At 41.4% G+C, this 17,612-nt stretch overlaps 2 protein-coding genes across 2 annotated transcripts in view; one reads left to right on the top strand and one right to left on the bottom strand.

The window, feature by feature from the left end:
* The window catches only part of LOC109462725 (lysophospholipid acyltransferase 7-like), a 9,128-nt gene extending 7,299 nt beyond the window's left edge, over window positions 1-1,829 (bottom strand). The window contains exons 1-3 of the mRNA XM_019759283.1: window positions 1,816-1,829; window positions 814-1,042; window positions 63-189 (exon numbers count right to left, since the gene is read on the bottom strand). Of these exons, the coding sequence (XP_019614842.1) occupies window positions 63-189; window positions 814-1,025 (339 nt within the window). The 5' untranslated portion in view covers window positions 1,026-1,042; window positions 1,816-1,829. The remainder of the gene's footprint in view (window positions 1-62; window positions 190-813; window positions 1,043-1,815) is intronic.
* A 225-nt stretch (window positions 1,830-2,054) lies between these two features.
* The window catches only part of LOC109462759 (integrator complex subunit 1-like), a 63,419-nt gene continuing 47,861 nt past the window's right edge, over window positions 2,055-17,612 (top strand). Inside the window, exons 1-18 of the mRNA XM_019759342.1 lie at window positions 2,055-2,214; window positions 3,610-3,708; window positions 4,172-4,324; window positions 4,360-4,431; window positions 5,823-6,019; window positions 6,551-6,688; window positions 7,091-7,253; window positions 7,717-7,825; window positions 8,246-8,432; window positions 8,948-9,093; window positions 10,352-10,493; window positions 11,217-11,399; window positions 12,423-12,531; window positions 13,959-13,961; window positions 14,610-14,730; window positions 15,568-15,645; window positions 16,106-16,263; window positions 17,551-17,611. Coding sequence (XP_019614901.1) covers window positions 2,169-2,214; window positions 3,610-3,708; window positions 4,172-4,324; window positions 4,360-4,431; window positions 5,823-6,019; window positions 6,551-6,688; window positions 7,091-7,253; window positions 7,717-7,825; window positions 8,246-8,432; window positions 8,948-9,093; window positions 10,352-10,493; window positions 11,217-11,399; window positions 12,423-12,531; window positions 13,959-13,961; window positions 14,610-14,730; window positions 15,568-15,645; window positions 16,106-16,263; window positions 17,551-17,611 — 2,165 coding nt within the window. The 5' untranslated portion in view covers window positions 2,055-2,168. The remainder of the gene's footprint in view (window positions 2,215-3,609; window positions 3,709-4,171; window positions 4,325-4,359; window positions 4,432-5,822; window positions 6,020-6,550; window positions 6,689-7,090; window positions 7,254-7,716; window positions 7,826-8,245; window positions 8,433-8,947; window positions 9,094-10,351; window positions 10,494-11,216; window positions 11,400-12,422; window positions 12,532-13,958; window positions 13,962-14,609; window positions 14,731-15,567; window positions 15,646-16,105; window positions 16,264-17,550; window position 17,612) is intronic.

Below are 17,612 nucleotides of genomic sequence, written 5' to 3' on the forward strand. Positions count from 1 at the left end.
GGCTAGTTTTTTCTAGGGTCAGTCAGGAAACAGGAAACACAACATTTTTTTTTCAGCCTTACCTTTAGGGTGAGCACCAGCTGCACTGCGTTGGCCACAGCTGCAGGGTAGGGCAGGTGAAACAGGTGGCAGGTGCGGAAAAACGCCAGGTAGCCGAAGCACCACACAAACGTCAGCAAGTGGCATGTCCTGTGGGAACAACATCACATTGACAGCACAATTATCCAGTGGTAACCTTCTTCCATAGAACTATTACGCTTTGGAACACTTTACCTCCCAATGTTCGCACAGCTCCCACTATTACCAACTTCAAAACCAAATTTTAAAATCCGCACCTATTTGGAGATCCATATAGTGAATTCTGACCCTGACCAGTCCCAATGTAATTGGTATATTTGACAGTGCTCCTTAGGTCAAGTGAAGCCTTTGTGTATTTATAGAGCCCAAATAACTCTTATAATAAGCCCAAGTAAATTTCTATACTACCAGAAGACGTTGTGAATGCACCAACAGTGTCACACATTCAAGACAAGATTCGACAAACATATAGAGTACCACCCAGCCAAATACAACTTCAAGATACTTGACCATCCACAAAAAACCATGACAGTTGGCTAAACGAAAAGTCAAAAGAAGCTGTTGCAACTGGAAAGACGTCCTACCTGGCCGAAGCTTCTACTCTACTCTGTACTTGAAGTTTGAGGAGACATAATGTTTTTTTAATAAATTACCCAACTGAATTACTGATGGTAACGTTACTATCCAACTGTTTTAAGATCAATAAATAAATACATGTAAGTATAAAATAATCACCTTGGTCCAGCCGTCTTTAAGATGGTGAAAGTCCCGAGGACGGAGACCAGGGAGTGTAAGGTGTCCCATCGGCAGGTAAGGATCACCTGTCCGGCTCCAAGAGCGAACACGGCGGCCCTGCGCCAGGTGGGACCTCTCACCTGCCTCAGCACACAGCCCAGCGGGATGCTCAGCACCAACAGGCTCAGGTACAGCAACTCATCCGGGGACATCTTCTTCTTACATGGGGCTTAAGGAAGGACAAGACAAATCAGTGTTCAATCTACCCTGGATCCAGCCGGCCAGGGCGTGGGCGCTAAACACCCCGGCCGGCTGGATCGTGTTTCACGGGGAAAGTTGTTTGGCGAGCCGAGGAGAAATTGGCCACGACCCGCTGTCCTCTGGCTTCCAGGGTATGTTCCATCAGGACTTGAGCTTCTGCTGGCATTACTTAATAAATAATGAATGTAACGTTAGTATAGAACATATACTTGTAGATGTGTACAATTTAGTTCTTACCCAGTAGGTTTATTCAACATTCGGCCAGACATGGTACCTGTTGAACCTATAACCTTATGTAGAATTTCGATAGAACCATACCAGCTTATTGTCTGGCATACAATGTAACGTTACCTGTTAGTGTTACAATCGTTGTGCAAATATACTTTGACTTGACTATTGGCTATTACCATATTTAGAAAGAATAAAAAAGATATGTCACCCTTTTCATAAATACAACAACTCATTCAGCAAAATGGTGTTCTTACCTCAACCTTAAGAAAGGACAAGACAAATCAATGCTTAGCTTGAATATATGAAAATGAATGTTGATTATTTGTTGATACAGATCAGCTGATTTTCTTATTACACTTATCGAAAACGGGACAATCAACCACACGAGCCTGCGATGTACACACTTCTACACATATGTTGGACAGTGATGTACATAAACTAAAGCAAGAAATGTCGAAAATCACCTGTTCAACAGACGATAGTTTTGCACAGACCGGTCTCTGGTCTCACCTGATTTCTGCTCGCCCTTTAACCCCTAGTGGAAGATCTCACTAAAATTTAGGGGCGTTTACAATAGTTCAATAAAATTTATAATAATTCACTTAATGTGAATAAAATTTGGAACAAATCACCTGATAGAAACCCATACTATATTTTCCAATATTTTTGTAAGGTAAATCATACTTAAAAAGCAACCAACGTTATCTTTTAAAAAGAATCTACGATTATGGAACGGTCCACAAACAGAGAGAAAGCATCATGGCGGCAACACTTTAGAAAAAGATTACCGAGATTTTTTCTTCGACGTATTTCTCGTCCGGAAAGTTGTTGCCGCTGCTACTTCGAGGTGTTTTTGAGCAAAGATGGACAGGGGAAAGCTTGGTGGTCCGAGGAAGACCAAGCCGAAAGGTTTACGACGTTTTATTTTCGTGTGTTATGGTGTGACTTTTGGTGTGGAGGGGGGGTGGAAAATTTTTGTGTACACCGCGAGGTACCTCTCCTTTTTTCTTGTATCTGTATCTGTATCTGTATAGCCGGTATAACCGCCTTTCGGCGTAACACACCAGCTTCGCAGGCACGCGGCGCGGCGGCAGCTGGCTATATTACACCGATCGACTTGTTACACCTAACCCTTGAACTTCTAGCTCTAGACATTGTTTAAAGCTATCTATTGACAGTGCCCCTACTGTACTTGGTGACAGTGAGTTCCACTCTGCGATAGTTCTAGGAAAGAATGAATTCTTGAACACCTCAATCCTTGGTTGATAACTCTGGTACTTGAATGCGTGGCTATTTCTTGTTCTCTTCTGAGCTGGTATTAGGTACTTAGTAGTTGGGACATCCACCAGTTTATTAGTCATTTTGTACATCATGCATAGTCTAGACATCTTTCTTCTGTCTTCAAGTGAGGTCCACTGTAGGTTTCTTTTCATTTCCGTGACACTAGCACCTCTTACATAGTTGTTCATACAGAATCTTGCAGCTTGATTCTGTACCCTTTCCAATTTGTCTTTGTCTTTCTTTGTATATGGATCCCATACTGTCGCAGCGTATTCTAGGTTCGGTCTTACAAGTGACGTGTATGCAAGTGATTTTACTCTCGTTGGACATGCCCACAGATTACGTTTAATCACTCCCAATGTCTGTTTCGCCTTAGTTGTGATATTATTAACATGTGCACCCCACTTCAGTCCGCTTGTCAGCGTGACGCCCAGATACGGATGGATTTTTGTGGTTGCTAAAGCCTGACCACAAAACTGGTAGCTAGTTGCATGTGGTGTTCGTTTGTTTGTTATGTGCATAATGTAGCATTTTTCGGGATTAAACTGCATGAGCCATTTGCTTTGCCATTCTTCCAGGGTGTTCAGGTCTTTTTGGAGAAGTTGTGAGTCGGTCTGTGTAGAAAGCTCTACATACAATAGACAGTCATCGGCAAATAACCTCACATTTGAGTCAAGCTTGTATTCTCCTTCAGTCATGGAATTCCAGCATTGCTACAATATACACCGTATTATCTTACTGCTGCTAACAAAATTGTAAGAACAGAACACCCGTCATTTTCTAACAAATCTGTAAAGTGAAGAAGGTGTTTTTGTTTTTTTTGTTGCTGCTTGTGCAAGGCTGTATCTTTTCCTTAAAAACTAAAAACGATGGGGTACTTTTAAGGGAAAGACACAGAACTGTGACTGTGAACTGAACTAAGTCCAAACCAGCACCAAGAGACCACATCTAGCGAAATATAAGACACTAAACAAGGACAACAACAACAAGTAACCAAATTGATATGTGCTTGTGTTCTCACAGGCCCCCCTCCCACAGGAGAGCTGATAGCCCTGGGCAGCAAGCCGACCCCTGGGCTGGTCACCGACCCCAAACTGCCGTCACAGCAGCGCAAAGCTTCAGGTACGTATCCTAGCAGCCTCCTCTGGAACTGCAGCTATAGAATTTCAGCAATCTGTATCTTTTTTATGTTTAGTACCAAAGGAAAATATATTGTTTTTGTTCTGTTTCCACCTGTTCTTCTTCTCCAAACCAATAAGGTCAATGGCCGAACCAGACATATGATATACTGTATAGGATTAATAGGATACAGGAGTTTTCTTTTACATTATGAAAATTTCTCACCTAAGTGCTTATTAATACGTCTCAGTGTCTATCAGACACCTTCCTCAGGGCTTTTTCAGCCACGTTTTGGGATAGAAGTGAGAAACTCCAGTCAGAAGCTCTGAGGAAGGTGTGTGATAGACACTGAAACGTAAGCACTTAGGTGAGAAATCTTGGCTGTGTAAAAGAAAACTCCTGTATCATTTGCTTAACCAACAAACTATTTTTGAATGTGGCAAGTGTACATGTTTTGCCCCCACAGGGACTTCCTCCACCCTGATGCCATCTTCCTCCTCAGCGTTTGCAGCCAAGAAGCCAAAACTGGGTGTGCTCACTCCCCTGGGCAGGCCGGCTGAGGGGCCCAAAAAACCTCTGGTGCCAGCCAGGGAGTCATCTGTCGCTCCTATACTAGGTAGGGATATACACACATAAGCCCTCTTACACACAGACACACACACAAACAAGACGGGCCCAAGAAACCTCTGGTGTCAGCCAGGCAGTCGTCTGTCGCTCCTATCCTGGGTATTTGATTTGATTTATTACCTTCGCCAAGAAGGTTATGTTTTCAGAGGCGTTCGTGTGTCTGTGTGTGTGTGAGCACGATAACTCAAGAACGCCTGGATCGATTGTCTTGATATTTGGTAGGTGGGTAGGTCTTGATGAGACGTGGAACTGATTAGATTTTGGGCCCCCTAGCGGCTTGTTATGGTACTGCAGCTGAACTTCCGGTTTTGATATCTCGTGATCTAGACATGCTAAGCTGACGAAATTTGGATGGTAGGTAGCTCTTGTGCTGGGGAACAAGTGACGTGAGTTCGGGCCCCCTAGCAGCTTGCTCTGGAACTGCAGGGGCATTAGTTGAAAAATGTTTAAAGGCGGATAATTCAAGGACCGATTGATGGATCGTCGTGATTTTTGGCATGTAGGTAGCTGAAGTGATGCTTGACATAATGATATTACAATTATGCAAATATTAATGTAATTTGCATAATTAATGAGGAACTTCTATAAATCAGCTGCATTCCATGATAGGACTATTCAACCTTGTGACATATGTAATTAAGACCGGCAGAAATACAGGCAGATATCGATTATGCAAATGAAAACTTAATTTGCATAATTAATGAGAAAATGTTGTAATTACATATTGGTAATGTCTGGAATTTCATACATGGGATATTTGAAAGTTATGTGAAGGTGAACATAATTAAACATAACTTATTCAAATGACCTCATTTGCATAATTTATGAGGACATGCTATAATGGCATGCATTGATAAGATAAGACTGTCTTCTGGTGTAGAATATGATCAACAGATATAATTGATGCAATGTAGGATCCTATTTGCACAACCAGGGGGATTAATCTATAATTTCTTAGTCATAAAGGCTAACATCATTTGGCGAAGGTATGAGATCGTGGAATTCTAGTTGAAATTGCAACAGTGCAATACAAGAGGGACACAGGCAGCTGTTGCTGTTGCTGCATGTGTCCCACACATAGAAGAATAAATACAGGACAGACAATACTCATTTTCACCTGAGTTAAGTGGGGAAAGCCGTGTAAAGTGCCTTTCCCAAGGGCACAAGATCGGTGTCATCGATGTCAGGACTCGAACCTTGGACCTCTTGGTTCCGAGTCGACCACTCTGCAATGTTTTCAGAAAGTGTTTCCGAATTGCAGAACAAAATTTTGACATTGCAAAAACTGATAATTACATTTTGTTTGTAGCAGGATAGAGCTGGAAGGGCTGCTCACCACATATTACATTGTATGTGTTTAAGGAGCAATAAGCAGAGAAGCTGTTTGTTACTAGTAGGCTAGACCCTGAGATTGAAGACCATATGCTTTGCAAATGTAATACCTTTCTAGTTTATACAAAAATGTATTTTTATTTGTTGATATCCTTCAGTTCCTGCATCCGAGCTGATTGACGCCATTCTTGACGCGGAAGCAGAGAACAACGACGATCGTGTGGACAGTCTGATCGTGGGGGCCATCAACACCCTCAAGTCCAACAAAGCCAAGCCTGACCAGGGCGTGTTCCTGAGTCTCATGTTCCTCGCCAAGACTAAACCGCTCATCTTCCTCAGTGAAGGGGTCACAGAAGTGAGTACCATATTACTGTAAATCCCTTCATAAATTGACGGTACTTTTACCTTCATGGTTTTCAGGGATGTGGGAATTACTTTGGAATTAAACTAGAATTCCGGAATTAAACTGGAGGCTTTTTTTTCTTCCTCCTAGTCATTCTGCGCCTGTTGAAGTTAGAGAGATGTCTCCTTTAATTTTTATTTTGTAAATCCCCAAGAGGTCCTCCATGGCTGCATTTTTAAGATGACTGAACATGGAGTGTGCGTTGGTGTGTGTGTGGCATGGGGGGGGGGAAGGTATTTCTTACATCATTTTCAGTCTCTTTACACAGTGACTTACCAACCTGATGAAACTACTCACTGAACTGGAGGCTGTTTTTTTATCCCTTTCAGTCGTTCTGCAGTCTGTTGAAGAGAGAAGTGTTCTTTAACTTTTATTTTGTTAATCCTCAAAAGGTCCTCCATGGCTGCCCATCTAGCTGTAAGGATGCTGAGATATGGGAATGAGTCCAGAATTAAACTGGAGGTTGTTTTTTCTTCCTCGCAGTCGTTTTGCAGCCTGTTGAAGAGAGATGTTTCCTTTAACTTCAAGTCGAAGGGGAACCCACTAGTGGTGGTGCTGACGTGTAACATCCTCATGTCTGCCTACCAGGAGGAGGACAACTGGCCTGACAACTTCGTTAAGGTGAGGCGGACATACAGTGTACGACTTCAAAGTCCACTTCTCAGTTTCAGCTGTTTTTCTAACTTGAGACCATTTTTCTACATCAATTTCCCAAAAACAAGTATTTAGTTTTATTAGTTCAATAAACCAGTCTATATATGATTATCTACATTCAGTTGAAGAAATAATGGTTTTGTGGGCAACCTGACATTAAGTTGGGACCAGGCAGACAATGTTAGATGCTTCTGTTACTAAGTATAGTAACAAGTCGATTACTAAAAAACATTGCTAAACAATGTATTTTACCCAATTCTCAGAAAAGCAAGTGATCTTTTCAGTTCATTCTGAGCTTTTTCAAAACCTCTTTTATTGTGGTAGAAGATATTTCTCCTCACCTGAAGCGCCCTTCCGTTGTTCCCCCAGGTGTTTGTAGAAGACTCCCTGGGAGAGCGAGTCTGGGTGGACAACCCTGAGTGTAGGGAGTTTGTAGCCAACATCCAGACAGCCTTCAGCACGAGGCTGCCTCCCAAGTCTGGTCTCACTCCTGAACTGGGCAGCAGGCCTCCCTCATCCACTCCTGAACACTGTAAGCCTGGCTGCAGTTTTGCAACATCTTTGCTATAGATGCTTGTGTTACCTACAAATGTATATAGTAATAAGTCATGAGTTGATCATTAAAACACATCGTTAAACATGTATTATTTCCTATAATTCTAAGAAAAGCAAGACTTAGTGATCTTTTCAACTCATTCAGTGCTTTTCAAAATCAGTCTTAGAGTATTTGTTTCCAGTATTACTCCTTACTTAAAGCTCCCTTCCGTTGTTCCTCCAGTTTTCTTGGTTCTTGGATAAAAAAGGATAATGCTGAATAATGGGGAAATCAACATGATGATGATACAAGAAAATAGTGACTGTTACTCTAACAACTGACAGTTTATAAAATCTATCCAGTTTCTTGAGCAACTGTCTTCTTGTGAATCAAGACATGTTTTCTTGTGTTTGTGTATCAAGTGTTTTCATGGTTCAAACAATATAATCTATCCCACCAGGCCCCAGCCCCACCCAGTTTGGTGATGATGATGACAAAAGTTCGGACGTGTCGGAAGGCCTGACCACCAGCGAGCGGCTGACCCCAGACGACCAGACCATCACTCCAAGGTAAGGCCTAGGAAAAAATGTGGTGTTTCCTGTTTTAGTCTTTCTTTAGTTTAGACTTTGGCGATTTCTAGTTATCCAACTTACATGTAATACAGTTAAACAAAATTGAAAGCAAAAGACCAAACAGTTGTACTTTATTTATGACCTACTGTTCATAAGTTTGTATTATTTGGAATTTGATCTCTAACCATCATTCTCACATACCTCTGACTGATTATTATTATTGTATCTTGATTTATGATTTTTGAATTCCTTTGTAACGTTTAATTATTATTATTTATGTTACATTATTTTCTTGTATCATGTTTCCATGGGCTCCCTTGAAAATCAGCCTCAACGGTTGAAGGCGCCTTACAAACACGTTTGTTGTGTTTGTAAGATTAATAAATAAATAAACTTGTGTCCTCCCCCCCTCTCAAGGTACACATTTATGCAGGAGAGCATCGAGGGTTACATCCTGGACACGCTGAAAGACCAGCTGACTCGTCGCCAGGCCATGGACAACCTGTCGCGTAACCTGATACGCCTGATGACCGTGACCTGTGGGTACGCAGAGGTCAGACTCATGGCCGTGCAGCGCCTCGAGATGTGGCTACAGAACCCTAAGGTACTTGTACTTGGCTGTATCTGTATCTGTATAGCCGGTATAACCGCCCTTTGGTGTAACACACTAGCTTCTGTATCTGTATAGCCGGTATAACCGCCCTTTGGTGTAACACACTAGCTTCTGTATCTGTATAGCCGGTATAACCGCCCTTTGGTGTAACCCACCAGCTTCTGTATCTGTATAGCCGGTTTAACCGCCCTTTGGTGTAACACACCAGCTTCTGTATCTGTATAGCCGGTATAACCGCCCTTTGGTGTAACACACCAGCTTCTGTATCTGTATAGCCGGTATAACCGCCCTTCGGCGTAACACACTAGCTTCTGTATCTGTATAGCCGGTATAACCGCCCTTCGGCGTAACACATCAGCTTCTGTGTCCGTATAGCTGGTATAACTGCCCTTCGGCGTAACACACCAGCTTCTGTATCTGTATAGCCAGTATAACCACCCTTCGCCGTAACACACCAGCTTCTGTATTCTGTATAGCTGGTATGATAATCCATCCTGTCCCCCCAGCTGACCAGACCTGCCCAGGAGCTGTTGATGTCTGTGTGTCTGAACTGTGTGACACAGGACCCACAGGATGTGGAGGTGGTCTCCGCACTTATCCGAGTCCGGCTAAAGACCAAACCGCTCATCAACCACTATAACTCATGCATGAGGTGAGGTTTTCTCTCTTTTATTTTTCATTTTTATGATATTAAAAGGGAAGCATATCTATAACATGTCAATTTCTGTTGTTTAAGGCTTTAAAATATAAAAAAAAAGTGTGCTTTCAATGTGTGCTTTTAATTGATTATTTATCAAGTACAACTACATGTACAAGGCCTAAAGTTTAGATTTTCAAACCTGTCCTTGGTGGTAAACAGACCATCCATGTAACACAGATCTCTGGTTTTACATGTATGCTGTTTCCTGTTTCAAGCTAAATCAAATTTGTCCTTCCCTCTCTAAAGAGTTACAGAAAATCTGTCCTTGGTGCTGAAACACTATCTAAATAACACAGATATTTGTATTGTACATTTTATTTTGTAGAATGTACACATGTACATACATGTTCTTACTTGTTTCAAGCTAAAACAAATCTTTCTTACTTCTCCAGAGAGTTACTGAATGCCCACCCAGAGAACTTTTCCTTGGTACTGAAATGCCATCTACCATACATTTTAGTTCTTGGAAAATACAAGTTTTTGAACATGTCAATTCTTGGTTGATAACTCTGATATTTGAAGGCATGGCTGTTTTTTGTGCTTTTTTGGGCTGAAACACCATCTACATAACACAGATCTCTGGTTTTAATAAGAAACAAATCTTTCTTCCCCCTCTAGAGAGTTACTGAATGCCCACCCAGAAAACCTGTCCTTGGTGTTGAAACACCATCTACATAACACAGACCTCTATTATTGTACATCGTAGCATGTTCTTTTTGTTTTGATACGAAACAAATCTGAAATGACATCTACCTAACACAGACGTCTGTGGATTTTGCTATTTTTTGTTTTAAGAAGAAACAAAATAATCTTTCTTCCCTCTAGAGAGTTACTGAATGCCCACCCACAGAACTTGTCCTTGGTGCTGAAATGACATCTACCTAACACAGCAAATCTGTTCTTCCCTCTAAAGAGTTACTGAATACTCATCCAGAAAACCTGTCCTTGGTGCTGAAACCCACCATCTACATTGCACAGACCTCTGTGGTTTTCTAGATACATTGTACATGTATAGACTTGAAGTCTTTGCTTTTTTTAAATCTAAATTGTTCTTCCCTCTCCAGAGAGTTACTGAACGCCCACCCAGAGAACCTGTCCCTGGTGCTGAAGCACACCATCTACATAACACAGATCTCTCTGGTTCTACATACATGTATAGACTCAAAGTCTTTGCTTTTTTTAATCTAAAACAAATCTTTCTTCCATCTAGAGAGTTACTGAACGCCCACCCAGAGAACCTGTCCCTGGTGCTGAAGCACACCATCTACAACGAGCTGTCCAACTCCAGAAACCCCAACAACATGTCACTCCTGGCCGTCCTGTTCCAACACAGTCCAGAGGAAGCTGCTAAGGTGAGATTTGGGCCTAGGAAAATAACTGTATAGGATACAGGTCACGTGTTTGTAAACCATAACTCTCGCGAGATCACGCTGTGAAGTGATTGGTCATTAATTATCCTGATGAAGACGACAGACCTCTCTGGTTGTACTTTCCCTGTTTGAAGCAAAACAAATTTGTCTTTTCTTCTTGAGAGTTACTGAATGCTCACCCAGAAAACCTATCTCTGGTACTAAAACACCATCGATATCTACGTGCTAGCACAGATCTTTGTGATTGTACTTTGCCTGTTTCAAGCTAAAACAAATAATTTTTTTCTGTTCTTCCCTCTAGAGAGGAAGCTGCTAAGGTGGGTATGGGCATAGTTCTCACTAGGCTGTTTGAGCGTAGGGACCCCCTATGCTGTGATTTGGGCCCCCTATGCTGTGATTTGGGCCCCCTATGCTGTGATTTTGTCTTTCAACCAGCATAGGGGTGTTTTTTGAGGGGGAGAACCTTCTGACCCTTCATAAATCTTTAAAAAAAGCAAATTTGACTTCAGAATTGACTCCACCATGTATATTTCCTAATGAAGGAAACTTTTTTTTTGTCAAACTTTTTTTTTTTATTTGTATGCTCGCATCAGTTTTGGAATTCCCAGAGGATGTCATCTATATAATCAAATCACCATGGCCTAAAGGGGGACACAAACTGTGTTCTTAACAGACAACATGTTTTCTTGATCTTCCCCTCCCCAGTACCTAGCAGTGGTGTTCCAGGAGCTGCTGACTAACCGTGAAGACTACCTGCGTGCCGTGCGCGCTCTGCTGCGGGAGATCATACGCGCGCTGCGGGGCGACCTCAACTTCGCAGCCTTCTGCCGCAGCCTCATGCAGGAGCGCTCCGAACCGCAGTTCACGGACATGGAAGGTCATCTCAAGGTCAGATGTGGTTACTCTCAGTTTATGTTTATGAGTAAAAGGTGTGATTTAAGCAATCCGTGCGCTGAGGGGAGACCTCAACTTTGCAGCCTTCTGCCGCAGTCTCATGCAGGAACGCTCCGAGCCGCAGTTCACGGACATGGAAGGTCATCTCAAGGTCAGATGTGGTTACTCTCATTTTATGTTTATGAGTAGAAGGTGTGATTTAAGCAATCTGCGCGCTGAGGGGAGACCTGAACTTCGCAGCCTTCTGCCGCAGCCTCATGCAGGAACGCTCCGAGCCGCAGTTCACGGACATGGAAGGTCATCTCAAGGTCAGATGTGGTTACTCTCATTTTATGTTTATGAGTAGAAGGTGTGATTTAAGCAATCCACGCGCTGAGGGGCGACCTGAACTTCGCAGCCTTCTGCCGCAGCCTCATGCAGGAGCGCTCCGAACCGCAGTTCATGGACATGGAAGGTCATCTCAAGGTCAGATGTGGTAGCATATATTTCAGAAAGAAATATTAGAAAAAGAAGTTAGAAGAATAATATATATTGTGTTCATCATCATCTTCAATACTGCTGATCCCTCAATGAAGAGGATTATTAGCAGCTATGATCCGAACCGCAGTTCATGGAAATGGAAGGTCATCTCAAGGTCAGATGTGGTGGCAAATATCTCAGTGTGTTGAATAAATCCTTGATACCACAGTCTCAAGGTTATCTTGAAGAGGTGATAGTCACAGTGTTAAGTCAATCCTTCCACAAATGTGGTAAATCTTAACCCTTGTCCTGCTGGCATTTTTTACACAATATTTTCAAATGGTTTGATGTCTTAAGCGTGTCATAGATCCCTGACTTTTTTTGCCCTGCGGTAGCGTAGTTACTTCTGCATTGGCGTTTTGCTCTGGTGTGATGCGTTGCACCAGAAATACCCCCAAATCGCACATATAAGGGTGCTATATAAATGGTACCGTATGTGCAACCCATATATATATATATGGGATGAATAAAATAAAATACTGTCTTGTCTGTTGCTAGGAGCGCCTGCTGCTTCAGCTGACCGACCTGATCTGCCTCGGCTGTCTGCTGAGCGTGACAGCAACTGTCAAGGAGGCTGCCTCTGCTGTCTCAAGGGGAGACAAGAAAGGTAACAGCACTTTGTGAACCTACAGCATTTTTTTATATCCAAAGACAAGACTTAGTGCAATCTGTAAACTAGAAAGGTAACATTTGCAAAATGTTAACCTTCGCATATGGTCTGTTCTGTTGATTCTTACTCAAACACATTCATATATATGGTCAGACAGGAGTCTAAATCCCTCCTGCTATAAAATTGCAACATGATGTAATCCAACACTGGTTACCCAACCCTCCAGACTGCGACCGTTTTTTAATTACGAAATGCGACTAAATCTTTTACTCTGGTCGCGCACTGCGCGACCGGCAGAGAATCCGCGGTGCGCCTAAATTATTGGCTATAGCGCTGTTAGAGGCAAAAATTTCTTATTTTTTCCCGTAAGAATGTCATATTAATGCCAGGCAAAATCATGTTCATTTGTCAGAAAACCCATTACAAGTCCGTAGATACCATTATCTCGGCAAATAAAGCGGCAAACAGCTTTCTTTCGACGAAAAAACAGACCCGACACAACCGGGGCGCCATCTTGTTTTCATCTGGCGTGACCTCTCGGCAGCCCGACTCTCGCGAGACTTGATATCCTTATACCATTAGAGGGGTCAGGTGACGAGATCTCGCCTTCAAGCTTGTGCAGCCGGCGACCTAGCGCGACCGGGAGTCATACACGGTGTTTCCAGAATTGTTTAGGGGATTCTAAACTGCCATCTGGCCTAAATTTGGGGGGAAATCAAGAAGATAAATATCTTTATCAGCCACAACTTGTGATATTTGACTGTTGGCAAAGTTTGTGTTTGAAAAGAGATCCTCCCTCATGGCCCAGGAGCGTCCAGGACAGGGAAGTTTGGCAATGCGTGACTGATAGGATTTTCTACTAGAACTCCTCTAAGTCTAAGGAAAACTTGGGCAGATGTCTGTTGTGCAGACTTTTCAAACTAAGTTGTAGATTGTTTTGATACAGTTGAAGAAATAATTAATATTAATAGCTAAAGTTTCAACTGAAGGTATTAATTTTAGACATTTGTGTAGCATATATTATTAAATGATTATAATTTATAAATTATAGGCAATTCCAAATGAAGCCTATTTTTTTATTCTTCCCTTTATGTTTCTACTCTGTTCTTTTTCCATGACCTTTTTTTATTGTATTTAATTTTTAAGAATTATTTTTCAGTCAATGAAACTACTTCAGACATGTAGTGTTACCTGTAAAGTTGTAAGAAATAAAGAAAATTGTCTTCATTGTTGTGGAAAATCTGTACCTTTAACGATAACAAAATGGTTTGAGTAGCAATGTTAATAATTATTAACCGTTACATCATAAATAACTCTTGCTTAAAACATTTAAGTGTTTTTTTTTTCCAAAAAATAAAACTATTTCATTGTTGCAATGATAAATGCATAGATATATGTCATTTATATTTTGGGCAAGTGAAAAGTTGGTTCGGGCAAGTGAAAATGACCATGCACTTGCCCAATAGGGTTGGATTTTAGAAAACTTGTCCAACCCTGCAGAGGCCTATAGGAGACCGACATATCAGTCAGCCTGGCCTAACGACTGAGATGAAGTGACTTTGAACACATTAAAGACAGTTACTTGTAAAATCATTGTTTGGTCTTTCATTTATCACAATATATAATTTTCTTTAAGTACAAATGGTGAATTTTGATGTTGTTTCTATGATAATGAAAGAATGATTAATTGTCTGTTTAGGTACATTATTCTCTTGGCTTGTAAATTAAAAAGTACTTTGCGCGACCAGATTTTTTGTTTGCGCGCCCAAATGTTTGCCTGCGCGCCTAACTTTTTGAGGCTAGGAGCGCATGCGCTCCTAAGCTAAAAATTTAGTCTGGAGGGTTGTTACCATGGTGACAGACTTCTGGTTCAGGTCATTGACCTTATTTGCTTGGAGAAGAATAAGAAGAAAAGGAAACAGAGCAAAAACAATTACATGTACATATTATGTTTTCCTTCGGTTAAACATAAAAACCTGTATAAGAAGTTCAACCTACAATGTATGTCCATGATTTTGTCTTTATTTCTCAATTTTTTTTTTTAAATTTCTCTGTTGTGTTTGTGTGTTTATCAGATGTGGAGACCCTGCGAAGGTTCCAGCTACAGTCATCAGTTATCCAGCGGGACTCTGTCTGGTGGCTCCACACCATCGCTCCTGGCATGTTTAAACTCAACTCTACTGACTACGTGCAATGGTATGACAGTCTGGAATGAACTACTCCTTTATGTATTTGTTTCTTTAGCCTTCCATCCATCCTGCTGTCCATGTATGGATCCCTGTATACCTTAGTTCATCCTTCCATCCATCCATTCCTCTGTACCAGGTCTTACAATCTGATACAGTCATCCATCCAACCATCTCTCTGTTCATTCATCCATAATGATTCATCTATGCATTCCTCTATCTCTTAATTCATCCATCCATCCCTCTGTACATTCATTCTTTCATCCATCCATCCATCCATCCATCCAACCATCTCTCCATACATCCATCCATCCATATATCCATCCATCCACCCATCCATCCATCCACCCATCCATCCATCCATCCATCCATCCAGCCATCCTTCCATTTATCCTGGTATACATTCATACATGCATCCCTTTATCCCTTGATTCATCCCTCCCTCCATCCATCCCTCTGAACATTCATTCATCCATCTTGCTAACCATTCATCCCTCCCTCCATCCATCCATCTCTCTGTCCATCCATCCATTCAACTGTTGATCCTATTCACAAACCTTATCAGAGGAGTAAAGAACATCTATAGATTGAATGTTTAATATGTCTTTGTCTCCATTGTTTGTAGTTGCCTTAATAAACTAAAATGTAAAAGAACCTTCAAGAAAAATTGACATGTTCTTTTCTGTTGTTCAGTATGCAGAAGGTACTGTTTATGGAGTCAGAGACCCTGTCCTTGGTGCTGAAACACTTCATCTACGTAACACAGCTCTCTGTGAATGTACATGTAGCTTGCACATCATAGCTATTGTGAAAACATTGACAAGTCATGTTGTTTTCTGTTGTCCAGTATCCAGAAAGTGCTGTTTATGGAGTCAGCCGAGTCCTACTACAGTAAGGACAACTGGCCACCGGAAGGGGAGAGAGCGTGAGTATAACTGGTCTACATTGTGTATAATTTTTGAATCACAATAATTATAGTACAATACAGTACTGGCATTATTATTAGGTCTATAGCTGTAAACAATGTTAGAGTTAGATGTCCAAAGGTTAGGTGTAACAAGTCATTCAATATCTTCAGAAATAGATTTAAGAATAGCTGAAGTTTCAAGCTGATTGTGCATCCAAATCTTTGACTTCAAAACAAACAAACACAACGGAACAAGTGTTCAACTCGGAACCAAGAGGTCCTGGGGTCGAACCCTGTCATACCACCGATCTTGTGCTGTTGGGAAAGAAGGCACTTAATACGATTTTCCTCACTTCCTTCAGGTGAAAATGAGTACTGTATTGTCCCCTGTGTTGGTGGCAGCATGAGTGTGCCGTCACCACGTCTTGTGATTACATGTTGGAATAAAATAAACAAAACTACTGTTGTATACACTCAGATATCTGCTGCGGCTAGTTTCGGAGGTTCCTGTACAGGAAGACACCCTGATGAGACTGCTGGTGATCGGACTGTCCCGAGACTTACCCCTTAGCGCTGTGGAAGCTTTGGACCTTGCAGATCAGGTGGTGAGGAGGGCAGCATCACTCCAGTCTCCAGGTAAGGGACAATGTCAGCCTAAAAAATTGGGTGCACAAAAAATTTTGGGGGCACACCATATAAAATCGAATAACTAGAATGTCAGCAATAACTAATTATGTTTCATTTCTAAAGTACAGTGCTACAACAATAATTTTATTATTTTTTTGACACTTGGATGTTAAGAATATGTTGTACACTACAGTATACATTTAACATCTTTACATAGTATTACGTAAACCTACAAAAATATTTGGGTGCACAGCTCCAATTTTAGGTGCACTAAGATGCACCCAGTATTTCGAGCCCTGGACAGTGTTGCAGGTAACCATACAGACCAATGGTATTGTACACCCAAATATATCTCAAGTCCAGCAAATGTGTCAGTGTTACACAGTGTTTTGTTCAGACCTGACTTTGGTTGTTCTCTGCTGCAGACTTTGATGTCCTGCCTGTTGAGAGACTGCAGCTCCTGGATGCGGTGTTAAACCTGTGTGCATATCACCATCCGGAGAACATACAACTGCCCCAGGGGTTAGTACTGGGTTTTTAATACTTAAAAAACAGCATTAACTAACGTCTTATAGTGTTCTAGCCAGGGTAATCTTTTCTGTCACCTCAATTTTGTTTGATGTAATGTGTCAAGTACAAATTCTTACCCCTCTGAAACACTGTTTCCTGCATTTTGAGGGGAAAGTTTTGCTGGAAGACAGTCTTAGATTAGACATATCTTTAAATTTCTTTACATGCCCCCTTTTTTTTGTCAAAGATAATATGATGGGCAAAATTTTTGTCCTTCATGAGCAAAAATCTATTTAATGGCAAAAAAACAGACACTGGCTAGAACACTGGTCTTACCTGTAGTATATTCTGCATATATATAGTTTTAGACTCTAACAGTTTCAGTAAGAGCCAGTACAAGTACTTAGGGCCTTTGTAATGAAAGCAGTGTGTGTCCTTACTTTACCTTGTGTTGTGTTCCAGATACGAACCCCCCACCCTCGCTATCTCCAACCTGTACTGGAAGGGCTGGATGTTACTTCTGACTGTGTCCGCTTTCAACCCTGCAAATATAGGTATGGACTGTCTTCATCAGCCAATATATGAACAGTTTATCTGTAGTAAAACAACAAGAATCATCTGAATAACATAGCATAAGTAACAGAGCATTGTGAGGCGTACGTGACTTGTCAAGTAACCGAAAGTACATGTATGCAAAAACAAATACAGCATTGTGTTACATGAAAACAGAAATATAGTTACTTTAAGAGCTTATTTAGTTGTATGAAAAAGCTTTTCTTTGTTCAGGTCACGCTGCCTGGGAGCACTACCCTCAGCTCAAGTGCTTTATGGAGATGGTCATGACAAAG

The sequence above is a fragment of the Branchiostoma belcheri genome, unplaced genomic scaffold (genome assembly GCF_001625305.1).
Source record: "Branchiostoma belcheri isolate BF01 breed outbred unplaced genomic scaffold, Haploidv18h27 scaffold12, whole genome shotgun sequence".
NCBI classification, from domain to species: Eukaryota; Metazoa; Chordata; class Leptocardii; order Amphioxiformes; family Branchiostomatidae; genus Branchiostoma; species Branchiostoma belcheri.